The 21,325-nt window shown below is 46.0% G+C and overlaps 2 protein-coding genes across 4 annotated transcripts in view; one reads left to right on the forward strand and one right to left on the reverse strand.

Moving 5' to 3' along the window:
• Positions 1 to 21,325, reverse strand: part of LOC136617486 (zinc finger protein 84-like) — a 522,213-nt gene that overhangs the window by 496,499 nt on the left and 4,389 nt on the right. The window contains exons 1-2 of one of the 3 annotated variants that reach the window (XM_066594265.1): positions 18,675 to 19,805; positions 18,430 to 18,588 (exon numbers count right to left, since the gene is read on the reverse strand). Coding sequence is in view for 1 of the 3 variants with exons in the window: in XM_066594262.1 (XP_066450359.1) it covers positions 18,430 to 18,506 (77 nt within the window). In the remaining 2 variants the exon portion in view is untranslated. Of the gene's footprint in view, positions 1 to 18,429; positions 19,806 to 21,325 lie in introns of those variants that run through there. The other 2 variants (XM_066594262.1, XM_066594266.1) reach the window with 2 other exon arrangements.
• Positions 1 to 21,325, forward strand: part of LOC136618030 (gastrula zinc finger protein XlCGF66.1-like) — a 461,032-nt gene that overhangs the window by 116,465 nt on the left and 323,242 nt on the right. The window lies entirely within an intron of this gene.

The following is a 21,325-nucleotide window of genomic DNA, read 5'->3' on the forward strand; positions in this document are numbered from 1 at the left end:
ATATTGAGCTAAATACCCCTTTACATTCACCATGACGAGGCTAGCAGCTACTTATCTCAAGTGCATAAAACATTATTGTGAATCCTCTGGCCTGTACCGCTCAGTCGGCAAAGGTTATTTAGCAGTAATGCAACATCTAAACAGCAATGCAGGCAGAAAAGAATGAACGTAAAAAGAACTAGATCAATGCAAGGTGGAACCAGGTCAACAAGAGGGTCATTAGAGTACATTTGTATCAGTGGGTGAGTTTAAAGCATCACTGTGGTGAGAATGTAATGAGCTACTTTGTATTGTTTGTTCCTTTAAATATGCTGTCTGTGCTCATCAGATTTCAAGAAAAGTAATTCTCGAGCCAGACTCCCATGCGGCCAATTCTTCAAATCTATAGAATTGTGACACCCTATTTCTCTCCAGTGTGGCACTGTAGGTGTGTTTTTCTTTCCAAAAAAGTGGAATAAGAAGTTTTGCTGCCATGATCAAAATAGTAGGATGGCATTTTTTGAGGACTCAAACTGTTTTGAGTTTCCAGAGTAGAACCTCCTCGGAGAGATTAAAAGGAGGATCCACAGATTTTATTTATTTGCTCCGTAATAGTTTTCCAATAGGGTTTGATGTTTGGACAGTGCCACCATATGTGTAGCAGGTTTACGCCATCTGAATCACATCTCCAGCGTGTATCTGTCCGTGAAAGGTTAAATTTACAAAGAGAGACGAGTTTTAAACCATCGGGTGAGTAATTTATAGAGAAACCATGGGAGTTATTTAAGACTCTCCTAGTATCTTCTCTGTTAAAAATGACCCCCAATTCCCTCTCCCACACACAGAGACACCAGGGTTTGTCAGGGGATAAATCCAGCAGAAGACCTCTGTAAAGATGCATCATGAATTTTCATGGCCTCGCAGGGAGGGAGAGATAGGCTTTAAGCCATAGTGGGTCTTGCAGTCCAACTCGGTACTTCACCTGAAATTCTTTAAATGAAAACTAAATGTTCAGAGTTTCTAGAAAACGCAAAGGATTACCTGATAGCAGCAACTCAATGTAAGAAAAGTTAGTAATCTTGGCTCCTTTAATAATGTCATGAACTGTCAAGGAATTAAGTTTTGTCCATGGGTTCATTGTTTTCAATACCTTGTTGGCCAAGATAAAGGGGAGAAAAAATGCAGGTGTCATTGGTGCCAGTTTATGGTGGTCACTAGCTTCTGACCTAATGGAGCATAGAACTTTGATTGTGCCTCTTGTAATCGGGCTGAGTGCTTGCGCTCTACATAAGGAGTGATTAATGGTCTAAAGGAGGTATTGTCTTTCTTGGTTCAGCGTTCTTTCGAAGTTAAATGAGGGCGATTCCAATCTGTGGTCAATCAAGGAAATCCATCTGGCTATATGGATCGCGTTATAATACAGGAGTAGGTTTTGGAGACCGAAACCTTCTTGAGGCTTTTTTGTTTTAAATAGGAAAATGCTAACCGTGGCTTTTGTTTGTTCCAAATGAATTTCCTAAATACTCGATGCAAGTGTATATTGTAGAGTGTATAAAATGTATGGAAGAATACACTGTAGGTGGAAATCACATTTTTCCTTCGCAACCAAGATAAAAAGGGAGTATTTTTGTCTTGTAATTGGGTTTGTACTTTTTGGAGAAGAGGACAATAGTTTGCTTTAAAAAGCAGAGGAGTGTCAGATGTTAAGGTGGTATCTAAGTATTTAAGGCTAGATGCAAGCCATTTAAAAAAGAATTCTTTTTTTATGTGTTTAACCCTATTAGTTGCTGCTAAAATGTTTAGCGCTTCTGATTTCTCATAGTTAACTTTTAAGTTTGAAATTTTGCCAAATTGTTCAAAAATCTTCAAGATTGCGGGGAAAGCCTCTTTTGGATTGGTCAGGAGTACGAGAAGGTCATCTGCAAATGCAGCTGGAGTATGTGTGAGATTCCCAATTTTTAGCTGATTTCCTAGATTCAACATTGGAGATTTGTCCTGATGGAACTATTTGTGCATTCACTTTTCAAATAAACAGAGCCACAAATGCGAGGCTGAAACATTAATAGTCGATTGAAATTTAGCGGCTATAGCTTTATTGGCTATTATGGGTCCGTGTGCAGTCAGTGGAATGCATAGTTCCTAGGAAAGCCCTTATTGGAATATTCATGGATCATCGACAGAGGTCACCTCAGGTAAATAGAATTTTCATGTTTAGTCAATACTAGTCAATTTTAACTAATAAACAGTCTTATTGGCTGGTTAAGGTCTTACAACCTGATTTATTAAGTCTTTTTTTTCTTTAATTCCAAATAAGAATCTTCTTTCTTCTCTGTGTGAATTCTCTGATAAGTTTCAATATTTATTTTCCTTATAAAACATTTTCTACATATAGAACATCAACACAACTCCCTTCCTGTGTGAATTCTCTGATGATGCCCAAGTTTTTCTCTAGTAGTAAAATGTTTCCCACATTGTAAACATGAATATGGCTTTGCTCCTGTGTGACTTCTCTGATGTTTAACTAGATCTGATTTTTGTATAAAACATTTCCCACATTCTGAACATGAATATGGCTTCTCTCCTGTGTGAATTCTCTGATGTGTAACAAGACATACTTTAACTTTGAAACATTTCCCACATTCTGAACACTTAAATGGTTTCTCTCCTGTGTGACTTCTCTGATGTGTATCAAGACTTCGCTTACTTGTAAAACATTTCCCACATTCTGAACATGTAAAGGGCTTTTCTCCTGTGTGACTTCTCTGATGTGCATCAAGATTTGGTTTATTTGTAAATCGTTTCCCACATTCAGAACATGAATACGGCTTCTCTCCTGTGTGAATTCTCTCATGTATGACAAGAGCTGACTTATCTGTAAAACATTTTCCACATTCTGAACATGAATATGGCTTCTCTCCTGTGTGTATTCTTTCATGTATAAGTAGATGTGATTTATCTATAAAACATTTCCCACATTCTAAACAGGAATATGGCTTCTCTCCTGTGTGACTTCTCTCATGTCTAAGAAGACTTGATTTTCGTGTAAACCATTTCCTACATTCTGAACATGAATATGGCTCCTCTTCTGTGCGAGTTGTTTTATGTAGATAAAGTTTTGAGCTGGGGGTAAATGATTTTGCACTTTCACAACACTGAAACAGTTTCCCCTCATTCTGACCCACAATTGTGGTAACAATCTGTGATTGGTCAGGAGAAGGTTCCTCATGATTACGGGGATTATATGATGGATCTGTACTGTGAAGTCCTGAAGGTCTATTAAGGGTAACAAGCTTCTCTCCTGAAGAGCGCTGCACAATATCTTCATCTTCTACTTTATGGTTTATGGATAACATGAAGTTTCCTTCTGAGTTCTTAGTGGGATTTTCTGTCAGAAATGAAATGGATTTCATAATTTAGCTTTAAAGCACAAAGGAGACAAATGTATTACATTCCTAGTGTGCTGGAAATACACCTACTAATATATTAAGTGGTTTCTCTAACTTCAACATGAAATGCCACTTTTAATTACTACTGCAGTCTCGGACTTACCCAACCTCCTTATTGGAATCCCTCATAAGAGCACACATTTTCAAATCAGGCGTCTTAAGCACTACTGATGCCACAAAATCAAAGGCTTCATGAGTTGCATCGGGTGTGCTTGAGATAAAGCACATAAAATACCTGGACTGGCGAGGGCTTTGTTGAAGAAGAGTAGCTTCAAGAGTGCAGTACACCAAATATAGAAGAGATCACCGTCTTGTCCAAACAAGGAAAAGCACAATGGGCCTAAGTGGCTTCTGCCCCCTTGGGGATTTTTTGCCTTTCTCTGTATCAACAAGCAGGGGTGGAAACAGGCTGAACTAGATGGACATTATCTCCTTTCAGCCTCATATACTATGTTACTATGATACAAAAAATATATAAAAAGGCACTGAATCTTTTAGAAAAACAGCTGGTAGCTGTTCTTAAACTCAAAGTTACAGGAACACTGGCTGTACTACCTGGAGGTGACAGAAAGAGGTCGCTATCACTGGCTGCTACCAGATTCCTGAGGAAGTAGGTGGTCAAAAAACCTTCCACTGTCTGCAAAAGACCTGCAGCAAGATCTGGTGGCAGCAGCACTGAGGGTTATTTGTACAGTTGGGTTCAATACTAAATAGCAAAGGCTCTCATGTTTGAACTCCAAAACGTCACAAAAACACAAGAAAAGTCGCCTTCAATCTGTTCAAAACAATATAAATAACCACAGAAGTTTTGGAATTCTGTTCCATGGAGTGATGAAACAAAACTGGAACGTTCAGGCCTCTGGATCAGCAGTATCAGTCTGGAAGAGGAATAATGAAGCAGATGCTGAAATGAACCTCCTGCCCACAGTGAAGCATGGCGGCGGTCACTGAAGCTCTGGGGTTAGAAACATGCAGCATGTAGAGGACAAGATAAAGTCCATCACATATCTGAAAATCCTAGGAGAAAACGTCATCTCTTCCATGAGGAAGCTGAACATTGTGAGTCATTGGACCTTCCAACAGGGTAAGGAATGCAAGCAGACCTCAGAGTGTACCAAGGCTTCAAAAGAAGTCCTGGAAGATTCTGGAGTGGTCGTCACAGTAGCCTGACTTCAATCACATAGAAAATGTTTGGTGCAATGTAAAGAAGGTGGCTGCAGTACACAGAGCCAAGAATATGAGTGACCTGAAGGCGGTTCTCCAACAGGACTTGTGTAAGACTGCTTAGGAACATGGCCAGAAGATGCTGCTTGGTGAGGAAGCACATATGAAGCAGATTATAAATCTTTCACTGTCCTACCAGATAATTGGCACTTAATTATTGGAAGCATTTCTTATAACAAATTCATCAGGATTTCCAAGATGCACAAAAAGCAAAGATTTAGACTTTTATCCTTCTTAACACTTGTAGCAGAGAAATATAACTGCAGATAACAGATTATTCATCCACAGAGAGAACAGAAGAGAGGCAGAGTGTCTAATATGCAGAGAAAAACTATTGCAGTGTATGTGGGAAGAGAAAACCTGAGCACTAGTGCTTCAGTGGTAGAATCCGCATGCCAGGACATTGGTGGTTCAGTGGTAGAATTGGCATGCCAGGTCATTGGTGGTTCAGTGGTAGAATTCGCATGCCAGGACATTGGTGGTTCAGTGGTAGAATTCGCATGCCAGGACATTGGTGGTTCAGTGGTAGAATTGAGTGTGATTCTTCTCAGTACGAGAAACAAAATAATTTTGTAGACATACCTTTTAATGGCCAACAAAAATACATGATGTTTATGCGAGCTTTCAGCCCTCAACAGGGTCCTTCATCAAGGCATAATGAAATGGATCCGAAGAAGCATGCATATGTATATACACATACTTATGACAAGGCACAGACATGGTGGGATTAATCTGCACTTAAAAGAATACTACAACAAACATACAAACATAGATGTGAAGGTTTTATGGTCCCTGAATTAGTGTTAAGAGATCATCAAGTCAGTGTTATCTGTGTCATATATGTCGTATACTTCCCAGTCACGCAGGGATCCTTGTGAAGAATTTAAACCTCTGTGTCAAAAGTTGTTGGAAATTTGTAGTCCCAAATTCATCTGTGGATTTGTGATTTAAATTGCCTTTTAATATAATAACTTTCATGCCTTCCAAGTTGTGTCCGTAACTAGAAAAGTGCTCTGCAACAGGAAATTCTGTCTTTCTCTATTTAATCATGTGGTGATGAGACCTCATCCTTGCTTTAAGCTTCTGTCCTGTTTCTCCAACAAAGCCCCCCAACAGGACATTTACTGCACCGCATCAGGTACACAACATTGGACGTGATCTTATAGTCCTGCTGTGTGTTACATTAAAGGGATAAGTTACTTTTTGTGTGTTGTAGTACAATGCACTCCTGATTATAAAGTTCCTTAGACTTGGAGGTTGCCTGTAACACAGAAGCGGAGGGTCTGGGAATATGGTGGTCAGACGGTCATCCTTGTGCAGGTTATGATGGAGTTTCTTTGCAGTTTTCCTTAGTACCTCCAGCTGTGGATTGTAGGTCACTACTAGAGCTACACGAGACGTTTCTTTCTCCTTGTATTGGAGTAGTTGATTCCTGGGTATCCCGGGGGCTCTGGTGATTTGGTCATTGATTGAGTTGGGATAGTAGTCCTGATTTAAATATGTCTTTTTGAGATTGTGTAAATGTTTCTCTCGGTCTATTGGGTTGGAGCAGATCCGGTTGTATCTGATGGCCTGTCTGTAGACCATGGACTATTTGATGTGTTTAGGATGGGAATTGTCTCAGCTGAGGTATGTGGGCTGATCAATCTGTTTCCGGTATAGGGATGTTTGTATTTAGTTGTTTGAAATTTTTACATTAGTGTCCAAAAAGTTGATTTCGGTATACGAGTAGCTTAATGTCAGGTTTATGGTGGGTGGAATGCATTGAATGTTTTCTGCAGTTATAATTTTCTGCTTTGGAGCCTAAAGGAGGACAAAAACATTGCCACTATTTGGAAATCCTGATGAATTAAAAAAGCTTACCTATTTTTAAGTGCATCTAAAATCCTAGAATAGAGTTCATATTCAAGCGAGTTTTGTGCATCTTGATCTGGGGCTGGAAAGCTGCAGTGTGTGGAGGACAAGATGGATTCCAAGCATCAGGAGATCAGAGGAGAAATCATTATATCTTCTGTGAGGAAGATGAAGGTCGGGCATCACTAGACCTTCCAACAGGGTAAAGAACTCAAGCAAACCTCAGAGTCCACCAAGGCTCTAGAGGAAGCCCTGGAAGATTCCAGAGTGGTGGTCGCAGTCACCTGACTTGTACTCTATAGAAGATCTTTGTTGGCATGTGAAGAAGGCAGCTGCACCACACAGACCCAAGAATATTAGTCATCTTGAGGCCATTGTCCACGAAGAATGGGGTAGGGATGATGTCAGAAGTTGCTGTCTGGCTGTACATCACATCTGCAAAAAAGCAGAACAGCAGAAGGGCTCCACCAAGAACTAAGGACGCTGGCAATGAGAGGTGTCGGTGGAGAGGGGGAAAAATTCTGGGACTGCAGGAGTCAGTAGAAGGAGCATCTTTTGATGAATTTGAAGAAACCACTTGTTATTTGTGCTGAGTGATTTAACCCATTAGTGACCGCCCTATTTTACAATTTAATGACCCAGCTTTTTTGTTTTTTCATCGTCATTTTTGTTTTTTTTTGTTGACACATTGAGAAAGGCTTGTTTTTTAAATGGTAAAAAAAATATAACTATTATTCTCTGGACAAGCATGTTAATGGTGATACCAAGTTTGTGTAGGTTTTTTTAGTAGCACCTCGAGCAAAATCAAACTGTACTCAGGTACCTTCCATCGGGGGGAGGATGCCCGATAGATCCAGGAGTCGTAGCTGAATGGGAGTGGAGCATTTAGTTCAGTGAGCACTGGCCTTTTAAGAGTGCAGTCAGGTGTGTGTGCTTCGGGCCGTTATCTAAGCATGAGCAGACTCAGGGGTTGGGCATCTGCATGCAATCTACAGCTACAAGGAGAGGTAAGTCAGCGACCATGGCCTGCAAGAGTAGCCCCCATTATACCCAGTATTCTGTGATCCAAAGAGTCAATGACACTTCTTAAACAGTAAGAGAGCGTTAATGTTTTCAAGGCGTTTAAGAATTCTCTACTGGACCAAAAGCTTCCCCTTCCACCAAATACTTTCCTTCTACCTTGTTGAATTTACTTTACTTCGAGTTCCTCCTGGGAATTATTAGGTACAATGGAGTAAGACATGTGCTTAGAGAAGCAATTCAGGGGGAAAGTCTCAAGAAGAGACATGTGGAGAGAACTGTGTATCCTCCAGGCTGCGGTTAGATGGAATGATATATCTGCTTAACCTCCCTGGAGCAGACCAAGGAACCATGGCACAAACTGGAAGGACGGCAGCCCTAGGCAGGTATTCTGTGACGACAGCCGGACTCTTTCTCCTGTAGGGCAGGCAGGTGGAGTTCTGTGTTTCTTGTCAGCCTGGTTTAGTTTTTTCCCAGATGTGCAGAAATTAACGATGAGTAAGACTTGCAGCAGGAATTGTAGGAAGTGGCATCCGAGGATGCAGAAGGGAGAAAGTGTCATGGATTCATTAATGTGGATACGCAGAACTCTGCCTTCGTAGAAACACCATCTTTTTGGAACAGGGCCATTCTGTTTTTTTTTTTAAGGTTTTGAATAATTTAGAATCCTTATGTTCTCCATACTTACATGCTTTGGCTGCTCAGGCCGGCCAGTATCTATGCTTTTGGTCCAACACCCTTTGGTGAATTCTTTTGGGTATTCTGGAGCTATGAGGGGTGTAATTTCCCTTTCATATAGACAGATGCTTTTGTACCATTTACAGAAATTCCCCAAAAAGGTAAAACTCGAACTCAGGAGCTCCTGATACTACTCGTGCACCGACCTTGGCTTTCCACAACCTTCTCCATTTACCAGTGACAGGAAGAAGATATTCTTTATCATCAACCTCCTCACTGGTGAGGCACTTGCATGGGCCTCACTATATGTGGAGACCAACAGTAACCTCCCTGACAGCCTTGATGCCTTCACTACTGCTATGGATCAAGTCTTCGATGATCTGAATTGCTGTGCCACAGGAGAGGGTAGGTTACATAGCCTACGACAAGAGTGACGCTCTGTTGCCGAATATACTGCAGAATTTCATCACCGGGTGACTAATACCACATGGAATCCAACCACCCAGAATAGTCAGTTCTGACAAGGATTATCTGAACCAGTAAAGGATGAGCGTGCCAGAGTAGAGACCCCTGTCAACTTGGGGAACATTATTCAGTTGTGTATTTGTGGGAATCAAAGACTTATTGAACGTAAGAAGGAGAAGCTATGGGTTTGTTCTTTCAACCAACCAGCATTAAACATCCAGCAAAACTGAAGCCATCCCTGACCCAATGCAGATCATTGTCATGCACAAACCTCTTTCCCTAGAAAAGGAAAGGTACCGTACGGAGAATCTATAGTCTTTTGGAACTTATTGGGGCACTTAATGACATAGTGTTCCAAGCCCCCACAATAGTTCCAAAAGACTATTGCCTTTACCAGTGCAAATACCTCAGGCAAATCTGACATTCCCAAACAGCCAACTTGGTGTTGCAGACTATCCCATCAATAACTCAAGATAAAGATGAGATACGTCGCCCTTTTTTCATTTTATCAGTCCCATACAGGTCCTAATTGAGGGGCAAAAATTACAATGCTCCACTTCATCGACTTTAAATATGTTCTTGATAATAACATTTCAAGCAGGTCTAAACCTAAACTCATCGATATGGAAACCGTGGATGGCTCACCATTGTCTTCTGCGCCTGTAACTCATGGGACAATCGAACTTGAAATCAATTTTTTAACCTGATCACCATGAAATGATTAGTTTCCATCTTATCTCTTCTCCCAAGTTTCCAGTTATGCTAGGAATCCCTTGGTTTTCTACCCACAATCCTTCCATCAACTGGGACTTAAGGACCACTACCTTCCCCTCTGAGTACTGCAAAGAAGGATGTCAGATGTCACTACCCACCCTCAAACGTACTCCAACCCCTGAGGATTGTCAGCAGGATTCTGATAAGCTGCCACCTCAATACCAGCAATTCAATGATGTCTGCAGCAAGAAGAAATCCGACCATCTACCCCCTCATCAGCCAAATGATGGTCCAATAGAACTGCTCACCTGAAGAACCATTCCTTCCGGGCAGATTTACAATCTTTCTGAACCAGAATTAAAGATACACAAAGAATACCTGGATGAAAACTTAAAGGGTTACATTTGACCTTCTTCATCCCCAGCAGAGACTCAACCTTGTGGCTTGCATGGATTATAGTGAACTAAATAAAGTTACTGTCAGGATTCGCTCCCCTCTCCCATTAATCCCGGAATTGCTGGAGAGACTCCGTTCTGCCAAGATCTTTACCAAACTGAATCTGAAAGGGGCCTCTAACCTTATGTGGATTCACTCAGGGGAAGAGTGGAAGACCGCCTTTAGAACGAGGTATGGACATATTGAATACCTGGTTAGGTCTTTTGACCTTGCAATTTATCTACCACTTTTCAGCATTTTATTAATTAATGATGTTTCGGGATTTTCTGGATCAATTTGTTGTTGCTTATCTCGATGATATTCTTATATTTTCTGACAGCTTAGAGGAACATCACAGGTATGTCCGGCTAGTCTTGGAACATCTAAAAAAAAAAATCATCTGTATTTCAAACTGGAAAAATGTGATTTTGAACAAACCAGTGTCCAATTCCTTGGGTATATCATCTTCCCAGATGGTCTGAATGTGGACCCTAGCAAAATTAAAGCCGTGGTTGATTGACCCACTCCAAGAAGCCTAAAAGACGTGCAACGCTTTGCAGCATTTGTGAATTTCTACTGGAAATTCATTAAAGACTTATCAAAAATTATCTTCTAAATCACTTCACTCACAAAGAAATCCAAAACATATTCGTGGTCTCCAGTGGTAGAGGGCGCTTCTGAAAAACTAAAAGCTCTGTTCACTTCGGCACCAGCACTGGTTAATCCAAATGCAGGATGACCCTTTGTTGTGGAGGTGGACGCCTTCGACTCTGCTGTGGGAGCTGTCCTGTCCCAACGAGTCGGAGACAAGATGCAACTGCGTTCATGTGCATTTTTGTTGCATATCATGTTGCCAGCTGAAAGGAACTATGAGATTGGGAATAAAGAACTGGTAGCCATTAACCCTTTTCAATCCACTGTCTGACGTCTGAAGACATTCTAATTGAAAGCTGTACAGCTCCGATGTCGGAAGACGTCCGGCAGAGTATTCTTACTGTATATTACTGGCCGCTCTGTTGTCGGGGGCCTCTCCAGCATGTCCCATACCGCAGTACTGGTTCTAGCCAGCAGATAGGGCCATTGTATAATGGCCGAAAGAAAAAAGCCCCCTAGGAAACCCTGAATCCAAAATTGGATTGCAAAGGGTTAAAGCTGCCCTCTCTGAATGGAGACATCTTTAGGAAGGTGTCAATCACCCTGTAATTGCCCCTACTGACCATAAAAATCTAAAGTTTATTTACACAGCTAGGAGACTGTCAGCAAGACAAGCACGTTGGGCCTAATTCTCTAGATTTAATTTTACCATCTCTTATCAGCCTGGTTCAAGAAATGGCAAGGCCGATGCCTTATCCAGGATCCTGGCTGAGCTAGAGGAAGGGTCCAATACTGACTTGTACCATCTTGTCCCCAAAAAAGTTTCTGCGGAAACTTGACTCAAGAGAATTTTTTTCAGGATTCAAAGATGGATACCAAGATGACATTTTTTCTTGAACATCCTTCTAAGGATGGGGATCTTTCCTTTATGCAGGGGTTTCATATGCAGGGAAACAGATTGGATGACCCTGATTCTAGTTGTCTTTAAGTTCTTAAACTTGTCCATGACTCTAAACTTGCAGGACTTCTTGGAGTCACGAAGACTCTGGAACTATTGCTTCGTTCATTCTGGTGGCCTAATTATAAGAACGATGTGAAAAAATATATTGCCTCTTGTATAGCATGTGCACGAAACAAGACTCACAATCTCCTCTGTTAGGACTTCTTCAACTTCTTCCTGGCCTTGGGGATAAATATAAATGGATTTTATTGTGGGTCTTTCCCCTTTGAAAGAAATAACTACCATCTTTGTTGTGGTGGATCAACTCACAAAAATGGCCCATTTTATTCCTATGAACGAGATTCCCACAGCTGAACAGACTGCAGAATTAGGCAGCACAGCATTCCTGATAATGTGGTTTCTGATGGAGGGCTACAGTTTACCTCCAGGTTTTGGGAAAGCATTTGTACTGCCTTCAGGATTATTATCAACTTGTCTTCCATCCCCAGTCCAATGGCCAGAAAGGACCAACTAGACTCTTGAGTAATACCTTTGCTGTTTCATTTCCTACCTCCAGGATGATTGCATGGACTACTTACCTATAGCAGAATTCGCCTATAATAACTCCATAGTACCACATTGCAAACTCCTTTTTCTGCCAACTCTGGTTTACATCCGGTGTTCATTTCGGATCTTCCGGCGAGTACTACCACTCCCACGGTTACTCACAGGCTAACTACGTCATAGAAAACTCAGAGGCAACTGAAGAAAATGCTACTTGAGGCCCAGGAACACTACAAAAAGGTGGCAGAAAGACACTGCAAAGATCCCCCTACCTTCCAGATGAGTGATAAGGTTTGGCTATCGACTAAAATTGTAAAAATGGGACAAAAATTTATCCGGCTTTTTCAAATTTCCACAAAGGTGGGCCAAGCCGCTTTCCGTCTAAAAGTTCCTGGCATACTTAGAGTCCATCCGGTGTTCCATGTGTCATTACTTAAACTGTTTGAGGAGAATACAGTCTGTGAAAGAAGCCAATCACCTCCTCCACCAGTGAAGGCCCACAAATCCTGGACTCCAGGACACATAGAGGAGGTTGCAGTGCAATGGAAGGGGTATCATATGGAGAATTCGTGGGAATCAGCCCACAACATCCATGCTCCCAGGCTCATGGATGAGTTTCACCACCTGTAAGTAGAGGCAACTGTCGGGATTAGAACCCAGGAACTCCTGTGCGCTGAGCAGCACTACTTGCTGAGCCATCAGCCCTTTGGACAGCTCCCCAGCTGAACCTACCTTTGTTTCCAGCTCCTGTGATTAGCTCTTGTTTTGGCTCCCCCTTGACTCCTGATTAGAGACCCTGCCTCTCCTTCAGTGCATGGTTATTCGCTCACCTCCTTCCTGCTCCTCCATTTATTGACAGACACGACTTGTATACCGACCTTGACTTTCCATGACTCTTCTACCTACCTGCTCCTCCTATACCACAACAGATACTACTTGTGCACCGACCTCAGCTTTCCACAACCCCGCTACCGATCTGCACCGGCTACAACCTAGTGACTCCAACCTAGAACTGGACCGTTACAGTAAAAGAGAAATGGGAAGATTTCAGCCACATTAGTGGCGATAAAAGGGCCGCAGTGTTGTGTGTTATTCCAATGACATCTCCATCTGTAAATCAAGGAGTATCGCAATTGTATTTAGTGCATAGAGTTTATGGGACTCCATTAAATTTGTATAACATGGGTATTAGATTACACTCAGACTGTCTGATATGTTACATGGATGGTGTAGATCTGATGCATGTGGTCTGGGATTTGGTAAAATTGGTGGAATTTTAGAATTAATAGAGATAGATTTTTTTAAAATCTTGTTGATATTGGTCTTAGTCCTCCCAACCCACCCCACCACCTACCAGTGGGAGATTCTGTCATAAAAATATCAGATTATATCCTTGGAAAGGGGGTATGAGAAAAGAGCCTGCTTGAGTCAACTTAAGGAGATTGACGAAGATGGTCTATAGGGGAATGCTCATGCCGAGTGCTGCTTACATTGAGGTCATATAGAAACCAATCACAGTATAAACTATGCAAGGTAAAATATATCAATTTTTTGACAATCTTTAAGAAGAAAAAAAAATGACTATGGGCTGACATCCACACAGCAGACAGTGTGCAGGGTCCTCAGTAATCCAATATCCACAGGATGGTGTGGATGTTGATGCCTTGAACAAACAGCATGCAGATAATTCCATCTGAGATAGCGGGTCTATGCTGCACTGAATGAGAGGAGAGAGGTCCCGCGAGTGCTTGGGATGTGCAGCCAGCGAACAGAGAGGGTCAGTGCTTCCAGCTCACCATGCACACAGTAGGTGAAGGGGGCAAGTACACTGGGGGCTCAGATAGTGGTTGGCCATTTAGATCTCCAAAGTATCCACTAAGTACTGTAGTTCAATCAGTACTCGGTAGAGAAAAGAACACGCTAGTGAGAATAAACACCCAGTGATTGCATGGGGGGGGGGTGCAAAGTGTTGGCTTCTGAAATGGTTTCAGAACTGGATAATTCTGGATTAATTCTTGATTCATGCTTTCAGTTTGTCCATTAGACTCGGGGTGAAAGGCAGAAGAAAAAGGCAAGTTAACATTCAGGTTTTTGCAGAAAGCTTGCCAGAAGTGAGCAACAAACTGTACTCCTCTATCCGACATAATATCCTCTGGAACCCAATGTAGCTGAACAACCTCTTTGATAAACAGTTCAGATAGGTGCTTGGTGTCAGGTAATTTGCATAGAGGAACGAAATGTGACATTTTGGAAAAATGATCAACTATGACCCGAATGATCGGGTTCCTATGTGAGAGAGGCAGATCTGTTATTAAGTCTATGGGCAGATGGGACCATGGCCTACATGGAATGGGCACAGGGAGAAGAGAACCCTCAAGATGTCTCCTGAGACTCTTCCCCGTGGTGCAAACTGGGCATGCCGACACAAATGACCGTACATCTCTGGCCATATGAGGCCACCAATAAATCCTGGATAGTAGTTCCTGAGTACCCTTGATACCGGGGTGACCAGCTAGGACTGAACCATGCGTCTCCTCTAACACCTTCAACTTCAATGACAATGGAATAAAAAGTTTGCCTCCCAGAAGGGCTTCAGGGGCCGAGTGTTGAGCCACGTGGATAAAAGTTGAAAGGTTGGAGGGGAGAGCAGCGAGAACCATCCGGGGGAAGAGAACACTCTCAGGCTCAGACTCTGAAGATTCCGGGGTACCAAAACCCCTAGACAAGGCATGCGCCTTGACATTTTTTGAGCCGGGTGTGTAAGTCACCAAAAAGTTAAACCATGAAAAGAACAGGGCCCAGCAGGCTTGTCGAGCATTCAACCTCTTAGTGGAGTCTAGATAAATGAGGTTTTTTTTATGGTCTATGAGTACAGTGATCTGATGGAGTGCTTGTTTCAGAAAGTGCCTCCATTCCTCAAACGCCTACTTAATAGCTAGTAATTCCCGGTTGCCAATGTCGTAATTTCATTCAGTAGATGAGAACTTCTTGGAAAAGTAGGCGCAAGGTCTAAGGTTCGTGAGTGTGGAGGGACCTTGAGATAGTACCGCTCCCACTCCCAACTTGGAGGCGTCTACCTCCACCACAAATGGACAGGATAGGGTAGGTCAGGCTGGATGAGGACAGGCACAGAGGAGAAGGCAGCCTTGAGGGTAGAGAAGGCCGTAAAAGCATCAGAAGACCAGGCACTCACATCAGCCCCCTTTCTGGTGAGATCCGTTAAAGGCTTAGCTACCACAGAGAAGTTCTTAATAAATTTACGATAGTAGTTAGAGAACCCAAGGAAGCGCTGTAGAGCTTTTAAGGTGACTGGCTGGGCCCATTCCATGATCGCCTTCACCTTTACTGGATCTATCTGAACATCGCATGGTGTAATGATGTACCCCAAGAATGATATTTTCTGGACACCGAAAACACATTTCTCAAATTTAGCGAACAATTTGTTAGCCCTAAGGCGAGTCAGCACGGTTTGTAAATGGACAAGGTGTGTCTCCCAGTCAGAGGAGAAAATCAGGATGTCAGCCAGGTACACCATAATGAACACGCCCATCATATCCTGGAAGATGGAATTAATATACCCTTGGCTAATGGCTGGGGCATTACATAATACAAAAGGCATAACAAGGTATTCAAAATGGCCAAGAGGCTTATTAAAGGCCGTCTTCCACTCATCCTGTTCCTGTATATAAATTAGATTATAAGCTCTCCTCAGGTCGAGTTTAGAGAACCACTGGGCCCTGGAAACCTAATTGAGGAGGTCGGGAATGAGCGGAAGGGTGTATTGGTTTCTGACGGTTATCTTATGGAGTTCCCTGTAATCAATACAGGGCCGGAGATCCCCGTCCTTCTTCTCGACGAAGAAAAACCCGACACCAGTAGGAGAATCAGAGGGTCGGATGTGCTGCTTGGCCAAACTGTCCTGAATATAATCCTTCATGGACTCTCAGGAACAGTTACGTTGTAGATCCGACCCTGACCTAGTCCCAGGAAGTTTGGCACCTGGGCCCAGATCAATCTTACAGTCAAAATCTCTATGGGGAGGCAAAACCTCAGATAGCTGCTTGGAGAAAACATCAGAAAATTCGAAGATATAATCTGGTAACTCAACACCCTCACAAACAGTGGTATCTAAGTTGACAGGACACATGTGATTGGCACACTGGAGACCCCACTTGACCAGATCCAGAGTGTCCCAATTAATTATGGGATTATGTTCCCTTAACCACGGTAGCCCTAAGACTATGTTCACAGACAAGTCTTTCATGACGAGGAAGGTGCAAGACTAAGTATGCAAGGCTCCTACAGTAAATTTTAACTCTGGGGTAGCTAGATTGATGAGAACAGCACACAATGGAGTGGAGTCTACCCCAGAAACCTGAATCGGAAGATCTAAACGTACCAAGGAACCAGAAATCTGAGCCACAAAATCAAAATTAAGAAAATTTGCTATGGCCCTGGAATCAACAAAGGCTTGCCCTGACGAGAGAAAGAAAATCTAAGGTGCAGGGCAAGAACATCTTAGACACAACTGGGAGTACCTTATCTCCTAGACAGTCCTCCTGACAACTGCCCAGGAGTGGAAGTTTTTCCTGCCGAGGCTTCTTCCTGCAGATAGCCATCCGATGACCAGACTCTCCCCAATACAAACAAAGGTTCTTCTTTAGTCAGTATTCCCTTCGCTGTTTAGGCGACATCATTCCCAGTTCCATGGGTTCAGTGGAGAGAGGTGAAGTTGTCTGGTTTACTGACGAGGTGGCTGGGCGGACCGGACTGGTCCTAACGGATCGTCTGACCCTCAGTTGACGGTCAGCTCGAATAGCTTGCTCTAGGGTATTAGGCTCAGGATGGGCTACCAGCAGATCCTTGAGGCCTTCAGATAGGCTGGCCAAGAACAAGCCCTTCTGGGCTGAGTCGTTCCACCCCGACTCAGTGGAGTGCTGTCCGAATTGGGAACAGTAGTCCTCCGCCACCTTCTGACCCTAACGCTAGGACAACAGTTGAGAGACAGCGTAGGCAGCATGGCCGGGCTCATCATAGATTTGACCCAGAGCAGAAAAGAAGACATCTAAAGACTGCCGTGTGGGAGAGTCAGAGGGTAAAGAGAAACCCCAGTTTTGAGGGTCTCCTGTACTCTGTGCCAGAAGAGTGGGGTCGCAGATCAAAATACAGCTTGCAGCCTTCCCAAAAGCAAAAAAACTGTTTCCACTCACGAGCAAAGAAATCAGGCAGCGTAGTCCGAGGCTCAGAAATGGTCAGCGGAACACAGGGAGGCTGAACCTGAGCCATAGACAACACCTGTTCCTTTTTCTACAAATGGGTAGTCAGGTCCTGAACCAAGTTCGTCAGGGCCTGGACCTGGAGTGCCAAGGCCGACATGGCCTCCATGAAAGGAGTTAACATAGACGGTCGGATATAATAACCTGACCCTCTGTGGGCCAGTGTATCTATCACGACTGGAGGCCGGGCAGGTGGAAGTCCCTAGTCCTACCCGCAACCCATGTCCCTACCTACATGTTGCCCTGGGCTAGGCCCTAGGGCGACAACTGTGCAACAGTCCCTAGGCTCACTAGGGATGCGGGGCAGGAGTCAGACTCAGACAAATACAAGACAACAAACAAACACAAAAGCAGGTGAGGCAATCCAGGTCGGTAACAGAAGAGAACGCCGTACAAGGTGTCAGGCGAAGGCAAAGTCATGTCTGAAGCAAGCGAGTCAAAGCAGGGAATCAAACACAGGTAACGCAGGTGTAGCTGGAGACCAAACATACACTGGCAAGGTCGGGAGGAAACTATGCAGTTTAAATGCTGTCAGAACTCAGCCCCCCCTCCCTTCCAGACCCATAGTAGAGCCAGGGAGGATTTCTATACATTCCCGGCCCCTCGGGCACATAACACCATGTATCACCGCCAGAGGGGCTAGTAGAGCGCTAAGGAACAACCCAACCATAAGGAATCTCGCATCTCATCATCACCTACCTGCGGGAACGTCCTCCTCCACCTCACTCTTCCACGGGTGATCGCCCCTCATCCTCTCTTCTTCTACCTTCACTTTTATATCATCTTCACCCTGATGTGTCATATGGAAGAATTCAGTACAATATGGGGGAGAGGCGGGAAATCCAACCGGACACCGAAATGTATGACTGCAGGAGGAAAGAGCTCCACCCCCTATATAGAGAGAGCTCCACCCCTATATAGAGCAGGAGCAAAAAAGCACCGCCCCCTATATAGAGCAGGACCAGAGAGCTTCACCCACTATATAGAGCAGGACCAGAGAGCTCCAAACCTGAGATACAGCAGGACAATATGGCGGAGCAGCGGGAAATCTAACCGAAATCTATGACTTCCGGAGAAAAGATATATAGAGCAATACTATATCTCCACCCCTCTATAGAGAAGGAGGACATAGCTCCACCCCCTCTGTAGAGCAGGAAACATAGCTCCACCCCTTATATAGCACAGGGCCAGAAAGCTCCTCCCCCTATATAGATGCACTACAGGGCTCAGCATAATCTACCTGCCAGTTCTCCGAAACATCTTCCTCCAGACAGTCCTGGGAATACAGAGGACGGGGATATCTCCTATCGGCTCCATCTGTGGAGACACACAGTGATGGAATAGATTATACATCCAATGATGGGAGAATGTAGGCGACCTCATACCAGCCGCCTCTTACCTGGTGACCCCGCGGGCGGGAGCCCCTACAGCATGGCGGCCGCGTACACATCCCGCCGGCCCTCTACATACTCACACTCCTCTTACCTGGTGAACCCACCTGCAGCATGGCGGCCGCATACACATCCCGCCGGCCCTCTACATCCTCCCACTCCTCTTACCTGGTGACCCCGCGGGCGGGAGCCCCTCCAGAATAGCGACCGCGTACACATCCTGCCGGCCCTCTACATACTCCCACTCCTCTTACCTGGTGACCCCGCCTCCAGCATGGCGGCCGCGAACACGTCCCTCTATATACTCCCACTCCTCTTACCTGGTGACCCCGCCTCCAGCATGGCGGCCGCGTACACATCTCGACGGCCCTCTACATACTCCCACTCCTCTTACCTGGTGACCCCGCCTCCAGCATGGCGGCCGCGTACACATCCCGACAGCCCTCTATATACTCCCACTCCTCTTACCTGGTGACCCCGCCTCCAGCATGGCGGCCGCGTACACATCCCGACGGCCCTCTACATCCTCCCACTCCTCTTACCTGGTGACCCCGCCTCCAGCATGGCGGCCGCGTACACATCCCTCTACATTCTCCCACTCCTCTTACCTGGAGACCCCGCCTCCAGCATGGCGGCCGCGTACACATCCCTCTACATCCTCCCACTCCTCTTACCTGGTGACCCCGCCTCCAGCATGGCGGCCGCGTACACATCCCTCTACATACTCTCACTCCTCTTACCTGGTGACCCCGCCTCCAGCATGGCGGCCGCGTACACATCCCTCTACATCCTCCCACTCCTCTTACCTGGTGACCCCGCCTCCAGCATGGCGGCCGCGTACACATTCCTCTACATTCTCCCACTCCTCTTACCTGGAGACCCCGCCTCCAGCATGGCGGCCGTGTACACATCCCTCTACATCCTCCCACTCCTCTTACCTGGTGACCCCGCCTCCAGCATGGCGGCCGCGTACACATCCCGCCGGCCCTCTACATACTCTCACTCCTCTTACCTGGTGACCCAGCCTCCAGCATGTCGGCCCCGTACACATCCCTCTACATCCTCCCACTCCTCTTACCTGGTGACCCCGCCTCCAGCATGGCGGCCGCGTACACATCCCGCCGGCCCTCTACATCCTCCCACTCCTCTTACCTGGTGACCCCGCCTCCAGCATGGCGGCCGCGTACACATCCCACTACATCCTCTCACTCCTCTTACCTGGTGACCCCGCCTCCAGCATGGCGGCCGTGTACACATCCCTCTCCATTCTCCCACTCCTCTTACCTGGTGACCCCGTCTCCAGCATGGCGGCTGCGTACACATCCCGACGGCCCTCTATATACTCCCACTCCTCTTACCTGGTGACCCCGCCTCCAGCATGGCGGCCGCGTACACATCCCGACGGCCCTCTATATACTCCCACTCCTCTTACCTGGTGACCCCGCCTCCAGCATGGCGGCCGCGTACACATCCCGACGGCCCTCTACATCCTCCCACTCCTCTTACCTGGTGACCCCGCCTCCAGCATGGCGGCCGCGTACACATCCCTCTACATCCTCTCACTCCTCTTACCTGGTGACCCCGCCTCCAGCATGGCGGCAGCGTACACATCCCTCTACATCCTCCCACTCCTCTTACCTGGTGACCCCGTCTCCAGCATGGCGGCTGCGTACACATCCCTCTACATCCTCCCACTCCTCTTACCTGGTGACCCCGCCTCCAGCATGGCGGCCGCGTACACATCCCTCTACATTCTCCCACTCCTCTTACCTGGAGACCCCGCCTCCAGCATGGCGGCCGCGTACACATCCCTCTACATCCTCCCACTCCTCTTACCTGGTGACCCCGCCTCCAGCATGGCGGCCGCGTACACATCCCTCTACATCCTCTCACTCCTCTTACCTGGTGACCCCGCCTCCAGCATGGCGGCCGCGTACACATCCCTCTACATCCTCCCACTCCTCTTACCTGGTGACCCCGTCTCCAGCATGGCGGCTGCGTACACATCCCTCTACATCCTCCCACTCCTCTTACCTGGTGACCCCGCCTCCAGCATGGCGGCCGCGTACACATCCCTCTACATCCTCCCACTCCTCTTACCTGGTGACCCCGCCTCCAGCATGGCGGCCGCGTACACATCCCACTACATCCTCTCACTCCTCTTACCTGGTGACCCCGCCTCCAGCATGGCGGCCGCGTACACATCCCTCTACATCCTCCCACTCCTCTTACCTGGTGACCCCGTCTCCAGCATGGCGGCTGCGTACACATCCCTCTACATCCTCCCACTCCTCTTACCTGGTGACCCCGCCTCCAGCATGGCGGCCGCGTACACATTCCTCTACATTCTCCCACTCCTCTTACCTGGAGACCCCGCCTCCAGCATGGCGGCCGTGTACACATCCCTCTACATCCTCCCACTCCTCTTACCTGGTGACCCCGCCTCCAGCATGGCGGCCGCGTACACATCCCGCCGGCCCTCTACATACTCTCACTCCTCTTACCTGGTGACCCAGCCTCCAGCATGTCGGCCCCGTACACATCCCTCTACATCCTCCCACTCCTCTTACCTGGTGACCCCGCCTCCAGCATGGCGGCCGCGTACACATCCCGCCGGCCCTCTACATCCTCCCACTCCTCTTACCTGGTGACCCCGCCTCCAGCATGGCGGCCGCGTACACATCCCTCTCCATTCTCTCACTCCTCTTACCTGGTGACCCCGTCTCCAGCATGGCGGCTGCGTAC

Source organism: Eleutherodactylus coqui, chromosome 1, assembly GCF_035609145.1.
Source record: "Eleutherodactylus coqui strain aEleCoq1 chromosome 1, aEleCoq1.hap1, whole genome shotgun sequence".
Taxonomy (NCBI): Eukaryota; Metazoa; Chordata; class Amphibia; order Anura; family Eleutherodactylidae; genus Eleutherodactylus; species Eleutherodactylus coqui.